Below are 19,484 nucleotides of genomic sequence, written 5' to 3' on the forward strand. Positions count from 1 at the left end.
ATAACCTCCCACCAACCAATACGCTCTCACAGAGTAGGCCTACTCATAGTACCATCATTAAAACAATGTCATCTAGTAGTTCCAAGGGAGAGAGCCTTCTCTGTGGGGGCACCTACTCTTTGAAACAAAATACCCCCTGGAATACGAATAATCCCAGATCTTCGCACTTTCCAAAGTGCCCTGAAGACCTTTCTGTTTCAACAAGCAGGGCTAGCATAAACATCTAAATTCTATGCCAAGGTCTTAGCAGATACACCAAGTTGACTCAATTTATTATTTACTGTATATATATACATCTTCAGGCTGGTGTTCTCGGCTTCGTGCTCACACCCCCACTAGCAGTTAAAAGGAAGAGACAGCTGCGATCTCACATTGCTCCTGGAAGCACGAAGCCGAGAACACCAGCCTGAAGATGACGAATGAGACTTCGTCGAAACGTCGCCAAGACACTTCCAATTTTACGTGCGAGAAGACCCGAATAACCAAAGACCTACATATATATATACATATATATATATACACACATATATTATATGTATATGAAATCTTAATCTGTTCACCGCCCTGAGTCCTTCGGGAGAAGGGTGGTATAGAAATTCAATCAATCAATCAGTCAATCAATCAATCAATAAAATAAGATGACTTTGTATAAATATACAAAAGTATGAAGGCTATTGCTTAACGCATTGTAAGCCGCCCTGAGTCTCCTGAGAAGGGCGGCATATAAATCAAATAAAAAAAAAATTAAATAGAATTGTTAAATTGCCCCACAACGAGTTGCCTCGCGGCGACTGAGCCGTGGCCAGCTGTCCCTGCGCCAAGTTACCCGTGGGTGAGTTTGCCGCAGCGAGTTGGCTTCTGGCAAATTCGTCCGATTCCCCATCCCCCCCAACCCACTCGAACTCCTCTTACGCTCTCCCGCCCTTTTAAGCATCTCTAGCAACGTCGCCTTACGCCAGAGGTCTTCAAACATGGCCGCTTTAAAGACTTGTGGACTTCAACTCCCAGAATTCTCCAGCCAGCTATGCTCCAGCTATGCTGGCTGGAGAATTCTGGGAGTTGAAGTCCACAAGTCTTTAAAGCGGCCAAGTTTGAAGACCTCTGCTTTATACGCGGACTCTGGCAAATGTCCGAAGCCGCCACTGACAAGCAGTCACGTGAGGGACGGAACGCGTCTATCTCGCGCTGTCTCAAGACCCCACCCCTTTTTTAGTATCTCTAGCAACCTCGGGGGCGGGGGAGAGGCGCCTGACCGGATGTGATGAGTCTCACGTGAGAGAGACGGGCGTAGTCGAAGGTCACGTGACGACGGGGAACCCGGAAAACGACTCGGGCGCAGGATAAGGTCGGTCGGTGAAAGCGTTCAATGCTGGAAGAGAGTGGAGGTTCGTATGGGGGGGGGGAGGGAGGGAGGGAAGGAGAGGAAGCGGTTGCTGTTATTCTGAATGCCCGAAGAAGGCGGCGGGGAGTGTCATCTCGTCTTGTCCTTCTCACGTGCTTAATTTCGTTATTAGGACACCTGATCCTCTCCAGATTTAGGGGGATGAGAACCTCCTTCTGCCCCCCCCCCCTTTTTCCGGCTTTCTCGTGAGGACAAGAGTAGTTAAGGGGCTTCTGGATCGGAGCCGGTAAATGCCCGGCCTCTTCATCGCCCCGAAAACCTCGTTGCTCCTCCCCAAGATATTCCGATGGTCTTTTATCATTCTGTGCATCCGCCTTATTTGTTTGGGGTTTTTTTACTTCCCTTTTCTCCCCCCTGTATCTATGCAGTTTTCCTTTGCAATGATACGGAACTGGTTGGGATTGTTTTTTGGTATCTTTTTTTTTTTCCTACTTGCCAGGCTATGGGCAAACCTGGCCTTACCTGTTGGTCTCTCATCCAAACACTAACCAGGTCTAACACTGTTGTTTTTTCGGAGCTCGAGTATTAGATAGATGGATAGATGGATTTCAGAGCTCGAGTATTGGAGGGAGGGAGGGAGGGAGGGAGGGAGGGAGTGTGATTGGACACAGAAGGAATTTGTCTTGGTGCATACGCACATACAGTGTACATAAAAGAAAAGATACATTTGTCAAGAATCATAAGGTACAACACTTAATGATAGTAATAGGGAAACAGTCAATATAAATCTTAAGGATACCAGCAACAAGGTTACAGTCATACAGTCATAAGTGGGAGGAGATGGGTGATAGGAATGATGAGAAGATTAATAATAGTGCAGACTTAGTAAATAGTTTGACAGTGTTGAGGGGATTATTTGTTTAGCAGAGTGATGGCATTCGGGAAAAAACTATTCTTAAGTCTAGTTGTTCTGGTGTGCAGTGCTCTATAGCAGGGGTCCCCAACCTTTTGGACCTCAGGGACCACTAAAGTCATAATTTTAAATCTCCTGGACCACTAATATGATCTGCCTAATGACTGGCTGGGTGGGCGTGGCTAGGTGGTCATGTGACTGGGTGGGCATGGCCAACTTGATGTCACTCACATCGAGGGGCACCTCGCCAGCCACTCCCCGTCCCAGCCACTCCTCGCCTGCCCGTCCAGGCTCCTTAGGGCCCCAACAGGGAGCAGTTGTTGGAGCTAAACAGCGACCACAAGAAAGAGTTGGCAAAACAGCTGGCTCAGTTCAAATTGGATCTGACTGAGAAGGAGGCTCAGCAGAAGCACCTCCCTGAGGACTAGGAACATAGGCTTTCCAAGCAGAGGGAAGACCTGCGCGAGTGAAGGCCAGGTACCAGCGCCTGGAGGCTCAGTGGGCTGAGATGGTCAACCAGTTCCAGGCCGTGATGCAGTCCCACTGGAACAAGGCCCTCCGACTCCTTGCCACCAGAGGCACTTCTCTCCAGCCTTCACCCAAAGCCCCGCACCAGGAGGCTGAAGCAAACTCCCAAGTCAGAATTTCTGCCCCCCTCTCACCCACACAAAAAGACCCCAAAGGGGGAGACTCTCTGCAGCAACACAAACGTTCATTGCACGTATCCAGCCCAGGGGCCATAGTTTGAGGATCCCTGATTTAGTGCAATATAAAAAATTCAATAACTTTTACATAATAAAAAATTTTCTGTGGTGGTCTTCTGCGGACCACCAAAATTTTCTCACGGACCACCAGTTGGTGACCGCTGCTCTATAGCATCGTTTTGAGAGTAGGAGTTGAAACAGTTTATGTCCAGGATGGGAGGGGGTCTGTAAATATTTTCACAGCCCTCATTTTGACTCGTGCAGTACACAGGTCCTCAATGGAAGGCAGGTTGGTAGTAATTGCTTTTTCTGCAGTTCTAATTATCCTCTGAAGTCTGTGTCTGTCTTGTTGGGTTGCAGAACCAAACCAGACAGTTATAGAGGTGCAGATGACAGACTCAATAATTCCTCTGTAGAACTGTATCAGCAGCTCACTCATAGATCTTTTGGCAAAAGATCCAATGTAGAGCCCAGAGAAAATTGGCCAAGTGATAATAACCACCTATTCAGTACTCTTTTATTTATTTCAAAATTAACTGGTCTTTGAATTCACCATAGGTTTGACTTTTCCAAATCCAGAACTCAGAAATATTGTTTCACAGCTGTGCATCACCACTGGAAAAGTTATTCCGTTTGCATGATCATGGAAGTGATCCCTGTGGACATGGTCACTGACGTCTCTCTGTGCTTCGTAATTGGGTTGATGTTTGCTGTTATCTGTAGGGTTCTCCAAATTCAAAGGGAAAAAAAAGTTGGACTGTGAGGGCATGTACTTTGCATCTGTGGGCAATACATATTTTCCTGAATGTTGTGGAAAAACCACCCACTCAAATTAGAAACCAAAGTATTTGAAGATAGAATGTGCTTACAGGGAGCTAGAGTGCAAATGGAATTTGGAAATAGATTGTGCAGACAGAGTGAGAGAGGGTCCCAAGTGCAACACTTCTATATTGATAGATTATATATATTTGGTCAAATACATTTGACACAGAAAGATATAAGAACCAATACAATTACACTCAACCCTTCTTCTGGAATAGATTGATAAGTCATTAAATTGACTCCCCTGTTAAGTTGCACACTTGTAGTAGCCTTCTGGATATTGACATGTACAATAAACAATATTATTTATTTTGGAGTCACCTTTTAGTTTCTCCTGCCTAGAAAGACAATTGTTTGGTTTATTTTAACTGTCTCCAGCCTGGGGTCAAATATAGGCATTAAGTATACAAATATAATCCTGTCTATTAGCTCCATAAAGGATCATACTTAAATATATTGGTATGTGTATTTAATTTTATTATACCTCCACATGAGCTTGTACAGTGGATCCCAGAAAAAGGTGTGTTTGAATTAAGGTAGTATTAACAATTATGCATGCCCACACGTTTTACAGCATATTTAAAAAATGAAAAAAATTAACAAAGGGTAATTGTTTACAAGCCTGACAAGGATAAACTTAGGCAAAACAATAAAAAAGCATCTCAATGGGCCATCTACCCTCCCAAACCATTTTTTACCTTTGAATCCAGATCATTGTGCAGCCCCAGTAGCTATGTTTTGCTTGCAATAGAAACAGCAAAGAGTCTGATATCACCTTAAAGGTGAACAGGTTATCTTTTCTAAACATATATCATTTTGGCTTTTCAGTGGGCTGCCAAGTCATAGTTTTTTGAGTATCATGGCTGATGTAAGTATGAATATCCTTTTAATGATTGGAAACTGTTTTGTAACAAGTTACATATTGAACAATTTCTAATGTTTATGGAATATTTACTTTGCTTATTCTAGGCTATAACCTATATTGAATTAGTAATTCATGAGTAATTGGTTCGGATATGAGGAACAATCTGCCCATATGGCAGCTCAATAGTACAAATGCACTCGAAAATGTGGCCAAGAAGCTTGGGATGAGAAGGTCGAGTACTGTTTACTTATTTGCTTATAATGATTAAGCTTATGATCCTGGCAGTATGTAGGAATTACTGCCAATTCCTAAAGAAATATCATACTTTCTAATGACAACAAAGCATTGTTTCTCCAAAAATCTAGTTTAATTCAAACATTAAGGAGTATGATCTCTTAAAGATAATATAAGTGGCTAAAAAAACTATTTGCTTTGTTTCACTCTAGGATTTGAAAAGGTTCCTGTATAAAAAACTACCAAGGTAAAATACTTATTATTTTTTATACCATATAAGCATGTAAACTTATCAGTGTAAAATGCTCTGAGTAATTTCAAAAATCTCTTGAAATGGTCTTGCAATTCTTCCCATTCTTTTCTGTTGCCACTAGTTGAATATTATTGCAGGATGACATTAGTTTTACCAAGGAATATATCAGGTATCCAGATGTAGGTCCATCTAGCTGCTCTAATCCTTTGGTCAAATATGTAACTGCTTCAGGGCAATCCCTGATCATAAAGCCAAATAAATAGCATAAGAAGTATCTTATCTGTCAGAGGAGTTTGAATTACTTTTTGAATGGCAAATTAGGGGTGTTTGTGCTGGAGAGGGAAGAATGGTAATGGCCACTCTTAAAGCTTTTTTTTTGGACAGCCCCAAATTACAAACTGCAATCTGATGGGCTCAATATGTAGGAGAGCTTTTTTTTTCTAACCCATCCCTTTCCATCACAGCCTTACTGAGGAGGATAAGAGCAGAAATACAGATCACCCATTTCCTAGTGGAGATTTATTTTTCCTGCTTATTGAGAGTGGTAATTTGTGAAAGAGCACATGCTGTGCTTGCAAACATTCCAAGATTCCATTCTTGGTTTTCCTAGAAAAACCTCTAAACTGAAACCCTGGAAATCAGTGTTGATAGTGGTGAGCAAGGTCAACCAAGGCACTGCCTCAGTATAAAGACAACTTTCTGTGGTCACAAAATACAGAACAGCTAGTCCTCAGTGTACAACCATTCATTGAGTTATCATTCAAAGTGACCACGGTATTGAAAAAAAGTGATTTTGCTCACATGTACAACCATCGCAGTGTCTCCAGAGCCACATGACCAAAGTTTGGGCACTTGGCAACTGGCATGTATTTATGATGGTTGCAGCATCCCAGGCTCAGATGATCACCATTTGCAACCTTCCCAGGCAGTTTCCAAAAAGCAAATTCAGTGGAAGAAGCCAGATTTGCTTAACAGCTGCAGTGATTCACTTAACTGTTGCAAAAAAAGGTTGTAAAATAGGGCGCAACTCACTTAATAACCACCTTGCTTTAGCAATGGAAATTCTGCTCCCAATTGTGGTTGCAAGTCAAGAACTACCTGTATGGAATTCTTTGGTTGCCAGCATCTGTTTAATAAACATAACTTGCATATATTACATGGCTTCAAAAGTGTTGATAATATAAACAGAATGAAGAAACTGTATTTCAAACCTCTTTTCTTCCCTTGCATTCTGGTTAGAATTTATGGCTTTCCCAGGCTAACTCAAAGACCTAAAATCTGTTTAGCTTCAGAGTTACACCTATAATAAGCAAGCACCTTCCAACCATTTTTTAGGAATAAAAATCCTCAAATAATGTTTACAAAATAATGTTTACTGCTGAGAAAACTGTGTGATTATCAGAAACTTATTTCATGTGAGCTCATCTCAAGATATTCAGATATTGTACTGCGACCAGGAAAATAAGAATCAAGTTTTCATATACCCAAAAATCTAATTCGATTGAGATTTGCCAATCACACACACTCATTCTAATCTACCTCTAGGTTAATTTTTGTGATGATAAAATGGGAAATCACCTTAGCTACAACATAAGGAACCCAAAATTTTGTTTAAAAAATCAAATTATTTTATAAACATATTAAGTTTTAAATTGCTATGTTTATTAACTAATTAAAAGTAAAAAGCAAGGAGGCAGCAAACTCAGATGGCTTACTGTCTTTCGAGACAGATGACTAAACAATCTCCGTTTATTTTTTTTTAGTGTTGAAGGACTTCATGCTATTGTAGTATCAGACAGAGATGGTGTACCAGTAATTAAGGGTAAGGAATAATCAAAGAGTGATAAAATGGTGAATTATCCCTTTGCAAATTGATTGCTGCATGCTCGGTATTGAACTGTCTGCTGAAGAACAACATTGAACAACAACCAAAACTGAGGTGACAAAAGGAAGATGTTTCATCTTATATCGTACATCTTATATCTAAGTTTTAGTATGCAATTTCAGCCTGATCCCAAACTGGATTTTTTTCAGTACTGTATAAGCTAGCAAGCATGCATCTGCATTAATCATAATTTGGTTACTGCATTCTTGTTGGCCTTTAACATAGTTGTTGGTCAGCAGGAAGCGTAATGCCAGTTCATCAGCCATGATGCACTTCCTTAATGTGACTTATGGAAACTCTGACTTTGAGGAAATCATATGCCAACTTTTTTTGTGGGTGCTTTGAGTTTGAGTGAAAATGTGGGCTCCTTATCTCATGTTCTACGAGGGATGAGTGAAAGCAACTCGTAATAAAAGCTAAGCTGTACACCAAACTTACCTACAAAACCTCTTCTAAAAAGAGGAAGAGGTTTGTCAGATTTTCCAATTACTTTTGATTTGTAAGTTTAAAATGTACTGGTTGATTATATATTGAGGATTTTAATTAATAGCATTTCAGAGAGGACTGGAGCGGGTCGGTTTTTGAAACATACTGATGCAAGAGCCACAGTACTCTTTGCTCTTCCTTGCTGTGGTCACAGGTGTTCCATATTCATGGAAGAGCCATTCCTGTTTCCCAAACTTTCTCCAAATGAGTGGACCATTTTTCATAAGTCATGCTGAATCTGCACACCCGGAGGGGTGCCCAAGTTAGAGAAAACTGGCCTATGCTTTTTGACAGCCAGTACTGCTTTTAAAACTCGCTAGATCTTGTCTGGATGTCGAGGACTCAGGAGTTTATACTGTTGCCCAGGAAGATGATAGTTTGCATTCCTGCTTATTCTGTGAACAATTACAAAATGACTTCTTTTTCTAGTTGCCAACGATAACGCCCCTGAGCATGCTCTTCGTCCTGGTTTCCTGTCAACATTTGCACTTGCTACAGATCAAGGCAGCAAACTTGGGCTTTCTAAAAACAAAAGCATAATCTGTTACTACAACACTTACCAGGTAAGAAATTAGCCAACAAAGATTGCTTGTTAGTGAGAATGCTAGCAGGTAAATAAGTGTAAAAATGCTGCAAAAAAAGTTTTGAACTGGATCAGTTTGGGTGCCACAGAAAAGTCTGTTCGAAATCTATCAGCGCCTATAATTTAAACAGTTTGGGAGTTTAATGTTGTATGAGTTCATGGAACTCCCACATGATGGAACACCCATCATGTGGGAGTTCATGATGTACGAACCTAGGTCACTAAGGGATTAAGTCAACCTGGGTTTTGTGTGCTAGGTGAATCTGGATTCAATAGTTTGTTTAACAAAGTATTGTATTGTACAGGTATGCAGCTTATCGGAATATATTAACCCAGCCAGTATAAAAGATTCTGAAACCAGAATGTTGTTTTGAAACGGAGTATTGTGAAGTTTCATGTACAGGTAGTTCTCAATTTACGACCACAATTGATCCCAAAATTTATGTTGCTAAGTGAAAAATTTGTTAACTGAGTTTTGCCCCCTTTTGCGACTTTTCTTCCCAGATTTGGTAAGTGAATCACTGCAGTTATCAAATTAGTAACAAGGTTGTTAAGTGAATCTGGTTTCCCGTTGACTTCACTTGTCAGAAGGTTGCAAAAGGTGATCATATGACCTTGGGACATTGCAGCCTTCATAAATGTGAGTCAGTTGTCAAGCATCTGAATGTAAATCACGTAATCACGTAAATCACGATTCTGCAACTATCATAAATATGAAAAATGCTCATAAGTCACTTTTTTCAGTGCCATTGTCACTAAGCGAGGACTAGCTGGTTTTAGATTTAGGTGTGACCTGTGTACCTATGAATATATGCAAAAGACAGCATTAGCACTTTAAGGGTAGGAATAGAGAATGGCTAATGGCTAATCTGCCAGCTAGCAGTATATACAACCCAAACAGGTAAACCGACCATAACAAAAACACTTACATTGAATGTTGAAGTTGTATTTCTTTTCTTGTAGGTGGTTCAGTTCAATAAACTTCCTTTGGTAGTGAGTTTTATTGCCAGCAGCAACGCCAATACAGGTACATTTTCAAAATTGAAAAACCCTGTGTATTCAGCATTTCAGTACTTAGATTTAAAGGATACGGTCTGTGTCCATTTTTTAAGCTATATCCAATTTTTGCAAAGAATTTTGAAATTAGTCGTTCCTGTCGTAAGGAGTAAAAGCTAGACCTACGTTGAAAGCCTTATACCAAAGCTTTCACAGATTATCCTTGGTCAACATTGGTGTCAGAACCAAACATTTCAATTTTCCTCCAATAGAAAAGGAAATCAATGTCGCGCTAGCAGTGATACCGCTCCTCACCCAAGTAATAAGTTCTTCCTAACACTATGAAAGTGAAGTAATTCCCACTTGTGCCAGTTATGGATTCAGTAGTGCCTCGATATAAAATCTTGGGCCAGGTGGGCAACTATGGACCCTATACAACCTGTGGGCTTCAACTCCCAGAGTTCCTGAGCCAGCATAGTGTAAGCTATGAGATTGCCCTTCTAAAACAATAGATTAAGATGGAATTTTAATCTTGCTTTCATTCCTGCTTGAGAGACAAAAGTTAATCTTTATATCTCATCTTCTTTGCCTATCTTTACATAGGTCTGATTGTAAGCCTGGAAAAAGAGCTGGCCCCTTTGTTTGAAGAGCTGTGGCAAGTGGTGGAAGTCTCTTAACTCAGTATTTATATCCAGAGCACAGCAAGTCTTTACTATGAAACAGGGAAAGATTCAGTCAATTTCACACGGTATAATGAATGTCTTGGAGAAAGCGTCACTTTCTCTTATTATATGTTAAAAACTCTACTGGACTGAAATATAAGATAAGATTGGAATAAATGGGCTGTAGCTTTTCCTGTATATCTTAGGTTGCTGGGTGTATTAGTGAGCATAACAACTCCCATGGAGTTAACTTCATGCTAGCACATATTTGATAGTAGAAAAAAAAATACTTTTTGTGTATAATATGCCATCCACAACTTTTTCACTCTACCAGCAATATGTTGCCTCTGTCTAGATAAATGGGGACTAGTGCAAACATACATTTTACAGTCAAATCTTCCTTTATGCTTAGAAGAACATTATTATGGGGAAAACTTACGTTAATACTGATATGCAATCAATGGTTCTTTGTTTAGATAACAGAATTTTAAACTTCAAGTAGCTATTTGTAAACAAGTAGCTACATGCTAGCTGTTTTTGCAGTTCAAATTAATCAGTGCATTCCTCTTTCTGTATTCTTTGTAAAACTGATGTTTTGAATACATGTAATTATGGTACTTTGCTGACTTATCTGGCTTTGTATGTTCCTAAGCAAATCTGAATAAAAGAAACAGGCAAGGTGTATAGTCTAGTCTGATCATTATCACAGAGATAGCTATTGCAAAGCAACATTATTGCTGTCTTTAATCTCAGTATGATGATTTATATAGTGTTGTTGCCTTGGAGAAAAAAAAGGCAGGGAAATCTAACTCGGAGTATTTTTTAAATGAGAGAAAGAATTTTGAAAGTTGGAAAGTATAAGAATCATAATATATAAAAAGGAATATTCTATACATGAAAGAAAGCTACTTTGACAGGACATTACCAGCTACATATACGACTGCACTCTTAACAAATCGGCTTCAAGTGAAGAACAGATCAGGCATATAGTGGAGTCTAGAGCAGAGCATTGTTTATCAATCATGGCAGCTTTCAGATGTGTAAACTTCAGCTCCCAGAATTCCCTAGCCAGGTGGCCATTGCTGAGAAATCCAGAATTTGAAATGTACACACCTGGAGATTGCCAAGATTGAGAACAAGTAGCTAATGTGCAAGATCCATTCTTACATTTTATGATTTGGAAGTTGTTGCATTTGAGAAACATTGAACCAAGAGAGTATACAAGTACTTTTTTTTCCCCAAAATCCAGTAGTGGAAATATCATTTAAGGAAGATTAGTTATGTAAATCTTGAAAGTGTTTGTATTATCACGATTGTCTTATCCACTGCACAGCTAAAATTGTATTTTCTTTTTGTTCCTGGTTTATTAGAAATTTTATAATAAAAATATAAAATATGATACAATTGTTCCCAATACATATTTATGCGATCCTTCATTCACTTGTTCTTACAAATTCTGACAACAGTGTAACATTTTGAAATGTTCCTATTGGTAAACATAAAAATATTAAATAATAAAACATATGAGAAAACGTGTTTTACAAGATTAAAAAATACAAGAAAATGTTAACAAAAGTGAGAACCATACTTGGTTGTATATATTTTGGAACACTTAAACAGTATTAATTCTAAATAGCAATTAATGGAAATTAATTAAATAGTAATTCTACATGAATGCCAATTTGTTTCCTAATACGTATGGTGTTATATTTCTTGTTGCGCCACTTTATTTTAAACCCAAGCTGTCTGGCCTCTAAAATTATATTGAATAGGTTTGAGTTAGTGGCATAGAACATCACAATATGTCAATGCATACATTAACTGAAAATTTTATTTCATCCTTCCAAAGACATTAGCTGACAACTGGAGGTAATAAAATGCTAGGCAGACTTATGATTTGATTCTGCAGGCTTTTTATGATCTAGCAAAGGAGGTATGCTCTCCATGACTTTATGCTTAAGTATGCTGAATATTTGCAGAAAATGTATACTGAACCAGGATCAGAACACAGATATGCATTCAGTGTAAAGCTTCCGAAAGATACCAGTTTCTACTATAGGGCAAATATATTTAAATAGTGTAGCTGAAGCCACATCTTGCCATCTATGTGTGTCTTGAGATGTGCAGTTTCTCTTGGAAAATGGCTACATCGATTTGTCTGCATGGAGAATATCCACTCTGGCATTTTGAGACCTTGCAGTAAATAATGAATGAGAGCCATGGACACAGCCTTTAGAAAGCACAGTATTAACAGCTTTTCCAACTGACTTCGGAACTGACTTTCCGGAACTGACTTCTAAAGTACCATCTCATTTGTCACAATATACAGGTAGTTCTCGACTTATGACCACAATAGAGCCCAACATTTATGTTGCAACACAAAACAGTTGTTAAGTGAGTTGCACCGCATTTTACAACCTTTTTTGCCACAGTTGTTAAGCGAACCACTGCGGCTATGAATCTGACTTCCCCCATTGACTCTGCTTGTCAGAAGCCAGCTGGGAAGGTTACAAATGGTGATCACATGACCCTGGGACAATGCAGCTGTCATAACTACATGCCAGTTGCCAAGCGCCCAAATTTTGATCACGGGACCACGGGGATGCAACGATCATAAGTGTGAGAGCCGGTCACGACTCACGTTTTTCAGTGCCATTTTAACTTTGAACGATCACTAAACAAATTGTCATAAATCGAGGGCTACCTGTACTCCCAATATTAAAAAAATATCTTACTTGCTCATAGAAACGTGTCCCACTAGCAGTAATCATCGATAATGATTGCTCATCAGAGAAGTCAAAATTACAGAAGTTCTGAGAAAATGATTTTAGCAGACGAGTCTTAACAGTCCAAGCCACAGATGAAATGAAAACTTATTTTTTTAAAAAACTGTGCAGGTAATGTGTCTTAATAGACCAGAGTGTAAATGGTTTGAAGCATACGGAATGGCAGCCAGGGATGAGCAGGTTTGCAACTAGTTCAGGTTCATGCTATGAAACTAAGTACTTTGAAACTGCTTACATAAGAACTAGTGAAAACCTGGCAGCAAACAGTAACTAGTAGGCGTATCCAGAATAATGAAACGTTGAATAGGTGAATATCCATCTTCCAAGGTAATCGTCTTCTGCTTCTAACAGAGTGCTTAACAATTTCCTAGAAATAAGTTGTCAGCAAGTCGGCAGCTGCAGAGCTTAAAAACCTCTAATCTGATCTGGTGCAGCACTTCTTAATGCTGAATAACGAATCTGAAGGTGTATGAATACGAGCCGATGTTGGTTTCTGCAGTTAGTATTTGTAGCCAAAATTACTATGGCCTGAGTGTGGTGTCACGCTGGCGTTTTTTCCTTATCTGGGACTAGGGAAAAAAATGTAAAGGGGATAATATTTGTTGTTGAAATGAATTTGTAAATAAAAGTAAATTAAAATACCATGTAATTTAAGAGCTTCTGATATCCTCTGCATGTTGCTAGGTTACATCTCCCATCATCTCTAATCAGTTCACTATAGTATATATATATCATATACAATAAGTAGTCTATCAGGAGTGGGCAACTATGACAACTTTACAACCTGTGGACTTCAACTCCCAAAATTCCTGGCTGGCTCAGGAATTCTGGGAGTTGAAGTCCACAGGTCATATAGTTGCCCATCCTTGTAGTATATGGTAACTAGCAATAATTAGAACTATAGCCCACCTTGAAGACCTGTTTGAAAGTACAATTTGTTCAAAATGCAGTGGGTCTCATGTTAGTATAAGGTTGCCATAAGCACAATATTGTTATCGCAGTTGCTGAATTGGCTGGTCAGAGGCCATGTTTGGGAATAGCCTCCCTTCAGAGAAAAGCTTAGTACCCTCATCACCAGCCTTCTGGAAACGAGTGCAAAATGCAAGTCTTATGAAGGGCATCTGGGGATTGAAAAACAGTCAGCTTTGCATTTGTATTTGCTATATTGATACTTGTTTATATTACTGACTTTTATTGTTGCAGCAAATATTCAATATGTCTTATAAATGTAAGCCCCTGGGAGCCCTTATTATGGCTGGATATTAAAGAAGTAAATAAAACTAAACAAATAACACTACAAGAGGGCCAATAATGGGCAAGACTTCTCAAGTTTATATAGAGTATTTTAAGCAGGATTGACTGAATAAAGATGAAAGAGGATAATTTGATAAGACATCAAGATATCAGCATTAGGGAAAAGAAGGCCGGTGTTGTACCAGAAATTGAAAAAGAAAATAGGTCCTATCATATAAATGACTGTGACTCGGTTATTTGAATTTAAGAATATTTCCGTTCAAATCATTCCCCCAAATCATTTCAGCATTTCGCAACTTTTTTTTAATTTCTCAGACCGAATCATTAAACTTGGTGAATTCTATGCATACTTTTTTCTTTTAAAAGTAGTCACTAAAACAAGTGGCCTGAGCTTTTTATTAGACCTTTTTACATATTTGACTTGGAAAATGTAAAGCAACAGTTCTGCCTTGGTGCTGTCATCATCCCATAATACCCCTGCTGATTTCAAAGATCAAAAGAGGTTTCAAACAAATACACCATTGTGAATAAACTACTGTCCCAACTGCAAATTTAGCCTCATGCCTATTTTCTCGTTCCTACCAGAAAAGCAAATCACTCCGTTTTTCCAAAGCTGAGATTCCCCATTCAGCATTTAATCCAAATCAATTCTTCACCTACACTACCCTTCTCATTCACTAAAAGCCTGTTCCTGCATCATAAAACTTTAATTCATGTGACTACCCACACTGAGCACCATTGTGCAGTATTAAAGGATCACTTAAAATTCCAAATAACAGCTTTTGGGGGTGTATGTGGGGGGCAGTTTCATTATGACTGAATCACCTACACCAGCTAAGCTCCAGAAGACTGCAGAGACACACTACAGAGAAAAGCGAAGCATTGGACCCTCATGATTAGTATAGTTTCATTTCCTTTGGAAAAAGAACATAGGAAACTACCGTATATCAAGTCACATTCTTGGGCAATCTAATTTGGTGGTGTTTGTACAGTGTGCAGTTGCTCTTAAAATCTGTTTGTTATCTGGAGTTAAGAAGGATTAAACTTGGAGCCGATAAGGACGGGCCTTGATTTACAACTACAATTGAGCCCAGAGCTTCTGTAGCTAAGCAAGGCATTGGTTAAGTAACTCACACTCCATTTTATGACCTTTTTTGCTATCATTGTTAAGTGAATCATTGCAGGTAACTGAGTCATGCGGTCATTAAATGAAACTGGCTTCCCTCATTGACTTTGTTGTTAGAAACTCCCTGCAAATGATAATCCCAGTGTTGTTGTAACTCTGAATGGTTGTAACTCAAGGACTACCTGTATAAGCAAAGAAGCAGAGTAGGGAATGTTTAAATATCCATGAGTATGTGTGTTGTAATTTTCTCTTTTTAAATATTCCTAAGGCTACCCTTGTGGAATTAAATTAGAGAAATCAGCACGGTCAGCATGAACTATTCTTTGTCACTTCTTTGTCATTTAATTCTAATCAAATCTTCTGTGATGGACATTTCCTTACCAGTTTCCACTGCAATATTTTAATCCACTCATCGGCTTCTACTCCAGTCTTTGCATAGAGGTAATATGTCCGCATTGGAAATACTAAACTGTAAAATATAACATTTATAAACTTTCTGTGTCACAAATATAAGGACACCATAGTCACCTCCAATATTAATATTCCATTTTTCCAAAGAAACTAAAGCTAAAAATATTATTTGATTTATTTTTTTTAAATCCTACTTTTCTTCTTAAAAGAAATAGAAAATAATTGAGGTAATATATGAAATTTGACCAAACCCTTGTGATTAATAATTGCATTAGTGATTAAAAAACAAAACAGAAAAAAACCTATCAGCAGTAAAGATGCATCCAAAGTACTCCATTCAATGTGAATCAGAGATATTACCAAATGCAGAGCCTTCCAGGGTATGAGGCCTATTCATAAGGCCTAATCAACATGTTTGGGAAGGGGCTCCAGTTTGGGAAAACCAATACAAGCACCTCCGGATTTTATTTCTGAGATAGCGGAAGGTAGGGCTGCTTTTTTATTTTTTTTAAAGTACAGGTAATCCTCATTTGTAAATGTCTCATTTACAACCATTTGCAGTTATATTGGCGATGAAAAAATAACTTTACAAACAATCCTCACATTTAACAACTTTCAGCAAAGGAAAGCTGAAGTAAGATCAAAAAATTATTACAGTTTCACTTAAAGGCTGCTTTGCCAAAGAACTGTGTTATTGGTAACAACTGTGGTCGCTAAAAGAGGATTCCCTGTAAGTAAAATGCATATTTTGTTACAATTAAAGTAGGTTTACAGAATTCAAAGGGAGTAACTCCACTGAGTTGAAAAAAGACCAAGTAGGGACAGGTAAATTATGGAAGCTGCTGTTGAACTTGTTTGTTAGGATGGCTAAAAATGCAGCTTTTTATTTCAGTCTTGAGCAATACATACAGTATATGCAAGAGGAGCTAAGCAATCAAATAACATTCATGGGTACCCGGCTTTTTCCTAATTAAACTAGAATTATTGGAATTCAAGCAGAGCCCTTTTCTAAAGCTGTTCAGAAAAGAAGAACAAAAGGAAGCAATTAGTTCTGATGGCAAACTGACAAATCAAGGAAAACCAGCACAATGTCTTAATTGAAATCATGAGAGATAACAGTAATTTGGTTAGCAGTGAGGTGAAGAAGACAAAAGAAGAAAAAGTTTACACAGAATAGCACTGAGAAACTTTTAAAGAAAGAAAAGGCACGCTAGGATACCCCAAAGTTGTATTTAAGCATCAACTTACCAAAAGCAATTCACTTTTTCTTGGGAATAGTCAAACTGCACTGCTGAGCATTCAGTTAAATCGAGTGCTCTGATTGGCTCTGTGGACTTGAAAAAATGTTCATTTTTGAAACAATTGCTCTGTGTTATCATTTAAAATGGTTACCCACCTCGCCCCATCACAGACATCAGGTAAGGAACAGAACAGTAAACAAAACCCTACAGACAAAAGATTATTTTGCACTCACTACTGAGTTTGACTTAATACATTGCAAAAGACGTAGTACAAATGGAAGGAAAAAGAAGACCCTTAAAAAAAGAAATCCAACGTGGGTGGATTTTCCTTTTCCTCCAATAGCAATGAATGCAGTTTATCCTGCTATAGCTTTATTTGTACCCTATGACTATCATTAAGTGTTGTACCTTACGATTCTCGATGAAGGTATTTTTTCTTTTATGTACACTGAGAGCATATTCCTTGTGTGTCCAATCACGCTTGGCCAATAAAAAATTCTATTCTATTCTATTCTATTCTATTCTATTCTATTCTATTCTATTCTATTCTGGGTTCTTCTGAGTACATTTCTACAAAGGAGGGGCGGCCCACATCTTGGGGCCATGCTTAAAAAATTGTTATTGGCCTCCAAAGGCCACAAGATCTGTATCACATCAACTGTTGTGGTGATACCAATGGGGCACGGCAACCTCATTTTATTTTACAGAGTTGAGGTGTACATAGCAAATATTATTAAACCTTGACACCTTGAAGAGACTATTTTGGTGTCCAAAATGCATAATTACAACACAGAAAATAATGGTTGCCACTAAATTTCAGGGGAGAATTTGGAAGCTAGGGAGAAATGTGCAGTTTGCATTTCCTTACTCTGCTGTAAAGGAAGCATAGTCATTGATAGAATAGAGGTGGCATGTAAGCGTAGCCCACTAACTGAACTGAGACACCACAGAATAAAAATGGCATTGAGTACGAAGTCCATGTTGCTTGGCACTCAGTTTTGCAATAGCTATTTTGGAAACATGGGACAAAGAGTATTTCCAGTACCTTGTTGATTGCTTTGCGTTAGCTTTCACAAGCAACAGAGTAAAACACAACTCACCGTCTGATCTTTGTAGTATTTCAGCTCATTCCTATGCAGTGTAAACCACCTAGTTTTCCAGTTCTAAAAGAATCAAGAGAAGGGAAATTGAAAGAAATACAACATGAAAGAAGCAACACATACTGGGGAAAAGAAATCTCTTTATTCCCTTCCTCACCATGATACTACAGGTAGTTCACAACTTATGACTACAATTGAGCCCAAAATTTCTGTTGCTAAGTGAGACAGTTAAGTGAGTTTTGCCCCATTTTACAACATTTCTTGCCACAGTTATTAAATGAATATCTGCAGTTGTTATTTAGTGAATATGAATCTAGCTTCCCCATTGACTTTGCTTGTCAGAAGGTTGCAACAGGTGATCACATGACCCCGGGACACTGCAACAGTCATAAGAAAGAATCCGTTGACAAGCATCTGAATTCTGATCAGAATTCTGAATTCTGGGGATGCTGCAATGGTTGTAAGTGTGAAAAATGGTCATAAGTCACTTTTTGTTAGTGCTGTTGGAACTTCAAATGGTCATTAAACAAATGGTTGTAAGTTGAAGATGACCTGCATCTAACACACATAGCATCTCCCATACTGGATGCATCTATGTGGACAGGAAATGCAACTTGCATCAACAAGGTGAGAAAGAAACAGGTAAATGAGATCTAGAGATGCCGCAGAGTAGCCTTCCCTAATCTGGAAGGCGCTAAACACATTTGGAAGATACCAGGTTGGAGAAGGCTACCTGAGAGGAGGTTTAAGTCGCACTGGAAAAGGAAATACAATGGTAGGATGGCTCAGAAGAAGATTCTAGAAGTAAGGAAGACAAGACAGACAGTTTAGACAGTTTATGACAATTTAGTAAGTGAAAAGGAAGAGGGTGTTGCAACCTCCTACATGACATGAGATGTGAACAGGAAAAGACAACAGATAAATCAACATGAAAAAGGAGAAGTGAGATTGAGGCCCTACACAACACAAGTGAGATTGGAGATTAGAGAAAAACTATGGGTAGTCTGGCCAGTAAACTCATAAAGCTCATGGAAGGAGACTGAGATTGGCTACTTAGTTCTCTGATTTGAGAATATTCAAAAGTCAATTCAGTCAATACATTGAATATACTGTAACTCTAAATTTGATAGAAAGCTGGATCTAAAATTTAATCCTAATTATCATCTATAACAACTGTTTTTAATCACATAACTCAACTATTCAAAATAAAATTATTTTTCTTTCTTTTACTATGAATATGTGTGCCTATGGCTTGATAAAGCCCATATCAGTATATCGTGCATGCTGTCTGGGGAGTTCTGACAGTCCACACAGCTTAAAGTTGCCAAGGTTGAGAAACACTGCCTTAGAAGTTTTCGAAGGTCTATGCTGTGATCTCAGCCTGAAATCAGGAAAAATGAGGTGGCCACACCTGATTCAGAAAGGGACAATTGTGAAAGAAGCGGGAAATGAAGAAACAATTTCAAACATGGTACTGAGAGGAATAAGTGAAACAGCCAAAAGATTTTGGCAGAAATACCACTCAAACAATTCAAGATGGCATCCGTAGACATAATGCACATAAAAAAAGGGAGGGGCGGCAGCACACTGTTGGTTTTTCAGCACTTGAGGTGAAAATCCAAGAAGTACCTCTCTGCTCTATAGCAAGAAAAATGCATTTTTAAATAAATACACCATTTGCTACCTTTTCAAAATAAGCCACCAAAAGCAGCTTCATATAGCTCTCTACTTCATAGAGCTTTCGTTAAGATAGTATCCCCCAGGAATGTTGGACTATAACTCCCATCATCATAACCATACTGGCAGGGAATTATAGGGGTG

General features: G+C 38.6%; 2 protein-coding genes across 2 annotated transcripts in view; one reads left to right on the forward strand and one right to left on the reverse strand.

The window, feature by feature from the left end:
- The first annotated feature begins 1,344 nt into the window (after nucleotides 1–1,344).
- On the forward strand, nucleotides 1,345–11,225 carry LAMTOR3 (late endosomal/lysosomal adaptor, MAPK and MTOR activator 3). Its single transcript, XM_070948572.1, has 7 exons — nucleotides 1,345–1,385; nucleotides 4,610–4,649; nucleotides 5,093–5,127; nucleotides 6,897–6,955; nucleotides 7,934–8,067; nucleotides 9,051–9,114; nucleotides 9,687–11,225. Exons 2-7 carry the CDS (start codon nucleotides 4,641–4,643, stop codon nucleotides 9,758–9,760), a joined length of 375 nt encoding a protein of 124 aa, XP_070804673.1. The 5' UTR covers nucleotides 1,345–1,385; nucleotides 4,610–4,640; the 3' UTR covers nucleotides 9,761–11,225.
- Nucleotides 11,226–13,027: 1,802 nt separating this feature from the next.
- Nucleotides 13,028–19,484, reverse strand: part of DAPP1 (dual adaptor of phosphotyrosine and 3-phosphoinositides 1) — a 29,219-nt gene continuing 22,762 nt past the window's right edge. The window contains exons 7-10 of the mRNA XM_070948571.1: nucleotides 17,664–17,726; nucleotides 16,571–16,656; nucleotides 15,293–15,380; nucleotides 13,028–13,100 (exon numbers count right to left, since the gene is read on the reverse strand). Of these exons, the coding sequence (XP_070804672.1) occupies nucleotides 13,053–13,100; nucleotides 15,293–15,380; nucleotides 16,571–16,656; nucleotides 17,664–17,726 (285 nt within the window). The 3' untranslated portion in view covers nucleotides 13,028–13,052. The remainder of the gene's footprint in view (nucleotides 13,101–15,292; nucleotides 15,381–16,570; nucleotides 16,657–17,663; nucleotides 17,727–19,484) is intronic.

Source organism: Pituophis catenifer, unplaced genomic scaffold (genome assembly GCF_029215685.1).
Source record: "Pituophis catenifer annectens isolate HBS135680 unplaced genomic scaffold, rPitCat1.0.hap2 SCAF_8, whole genome shotgun sequence".
Classification (NCBI taxonomy): Eukaryota; Metazoa; Chordata; class Lepidosauria; order Squamata; family Colubridae; genus Pituophis; species Pituophis catenifer.

What these genes read in the sequence shown, in the direction of transcription:
- LAMTOR3 (XM_070948572.1), top strand. An exon ending in TGGTGTACCAGTAATTAAGG is followed by an intron (nt 6,956 to 7,933) that starts GTAAGGAATAAT and finishes TTCTTTTTCTAG; the next exon opens with TTGCCAACGATAACGCCCCT. An exon ending in CAGCAGCAACGCCAATACAG is followed by an intron (nt 9,115 to 9,686) that starts GTACATTTTCAA and finishes ATCTTTACATAG; the next exon opens with GTCTGATTGTAAGCCTGGAA.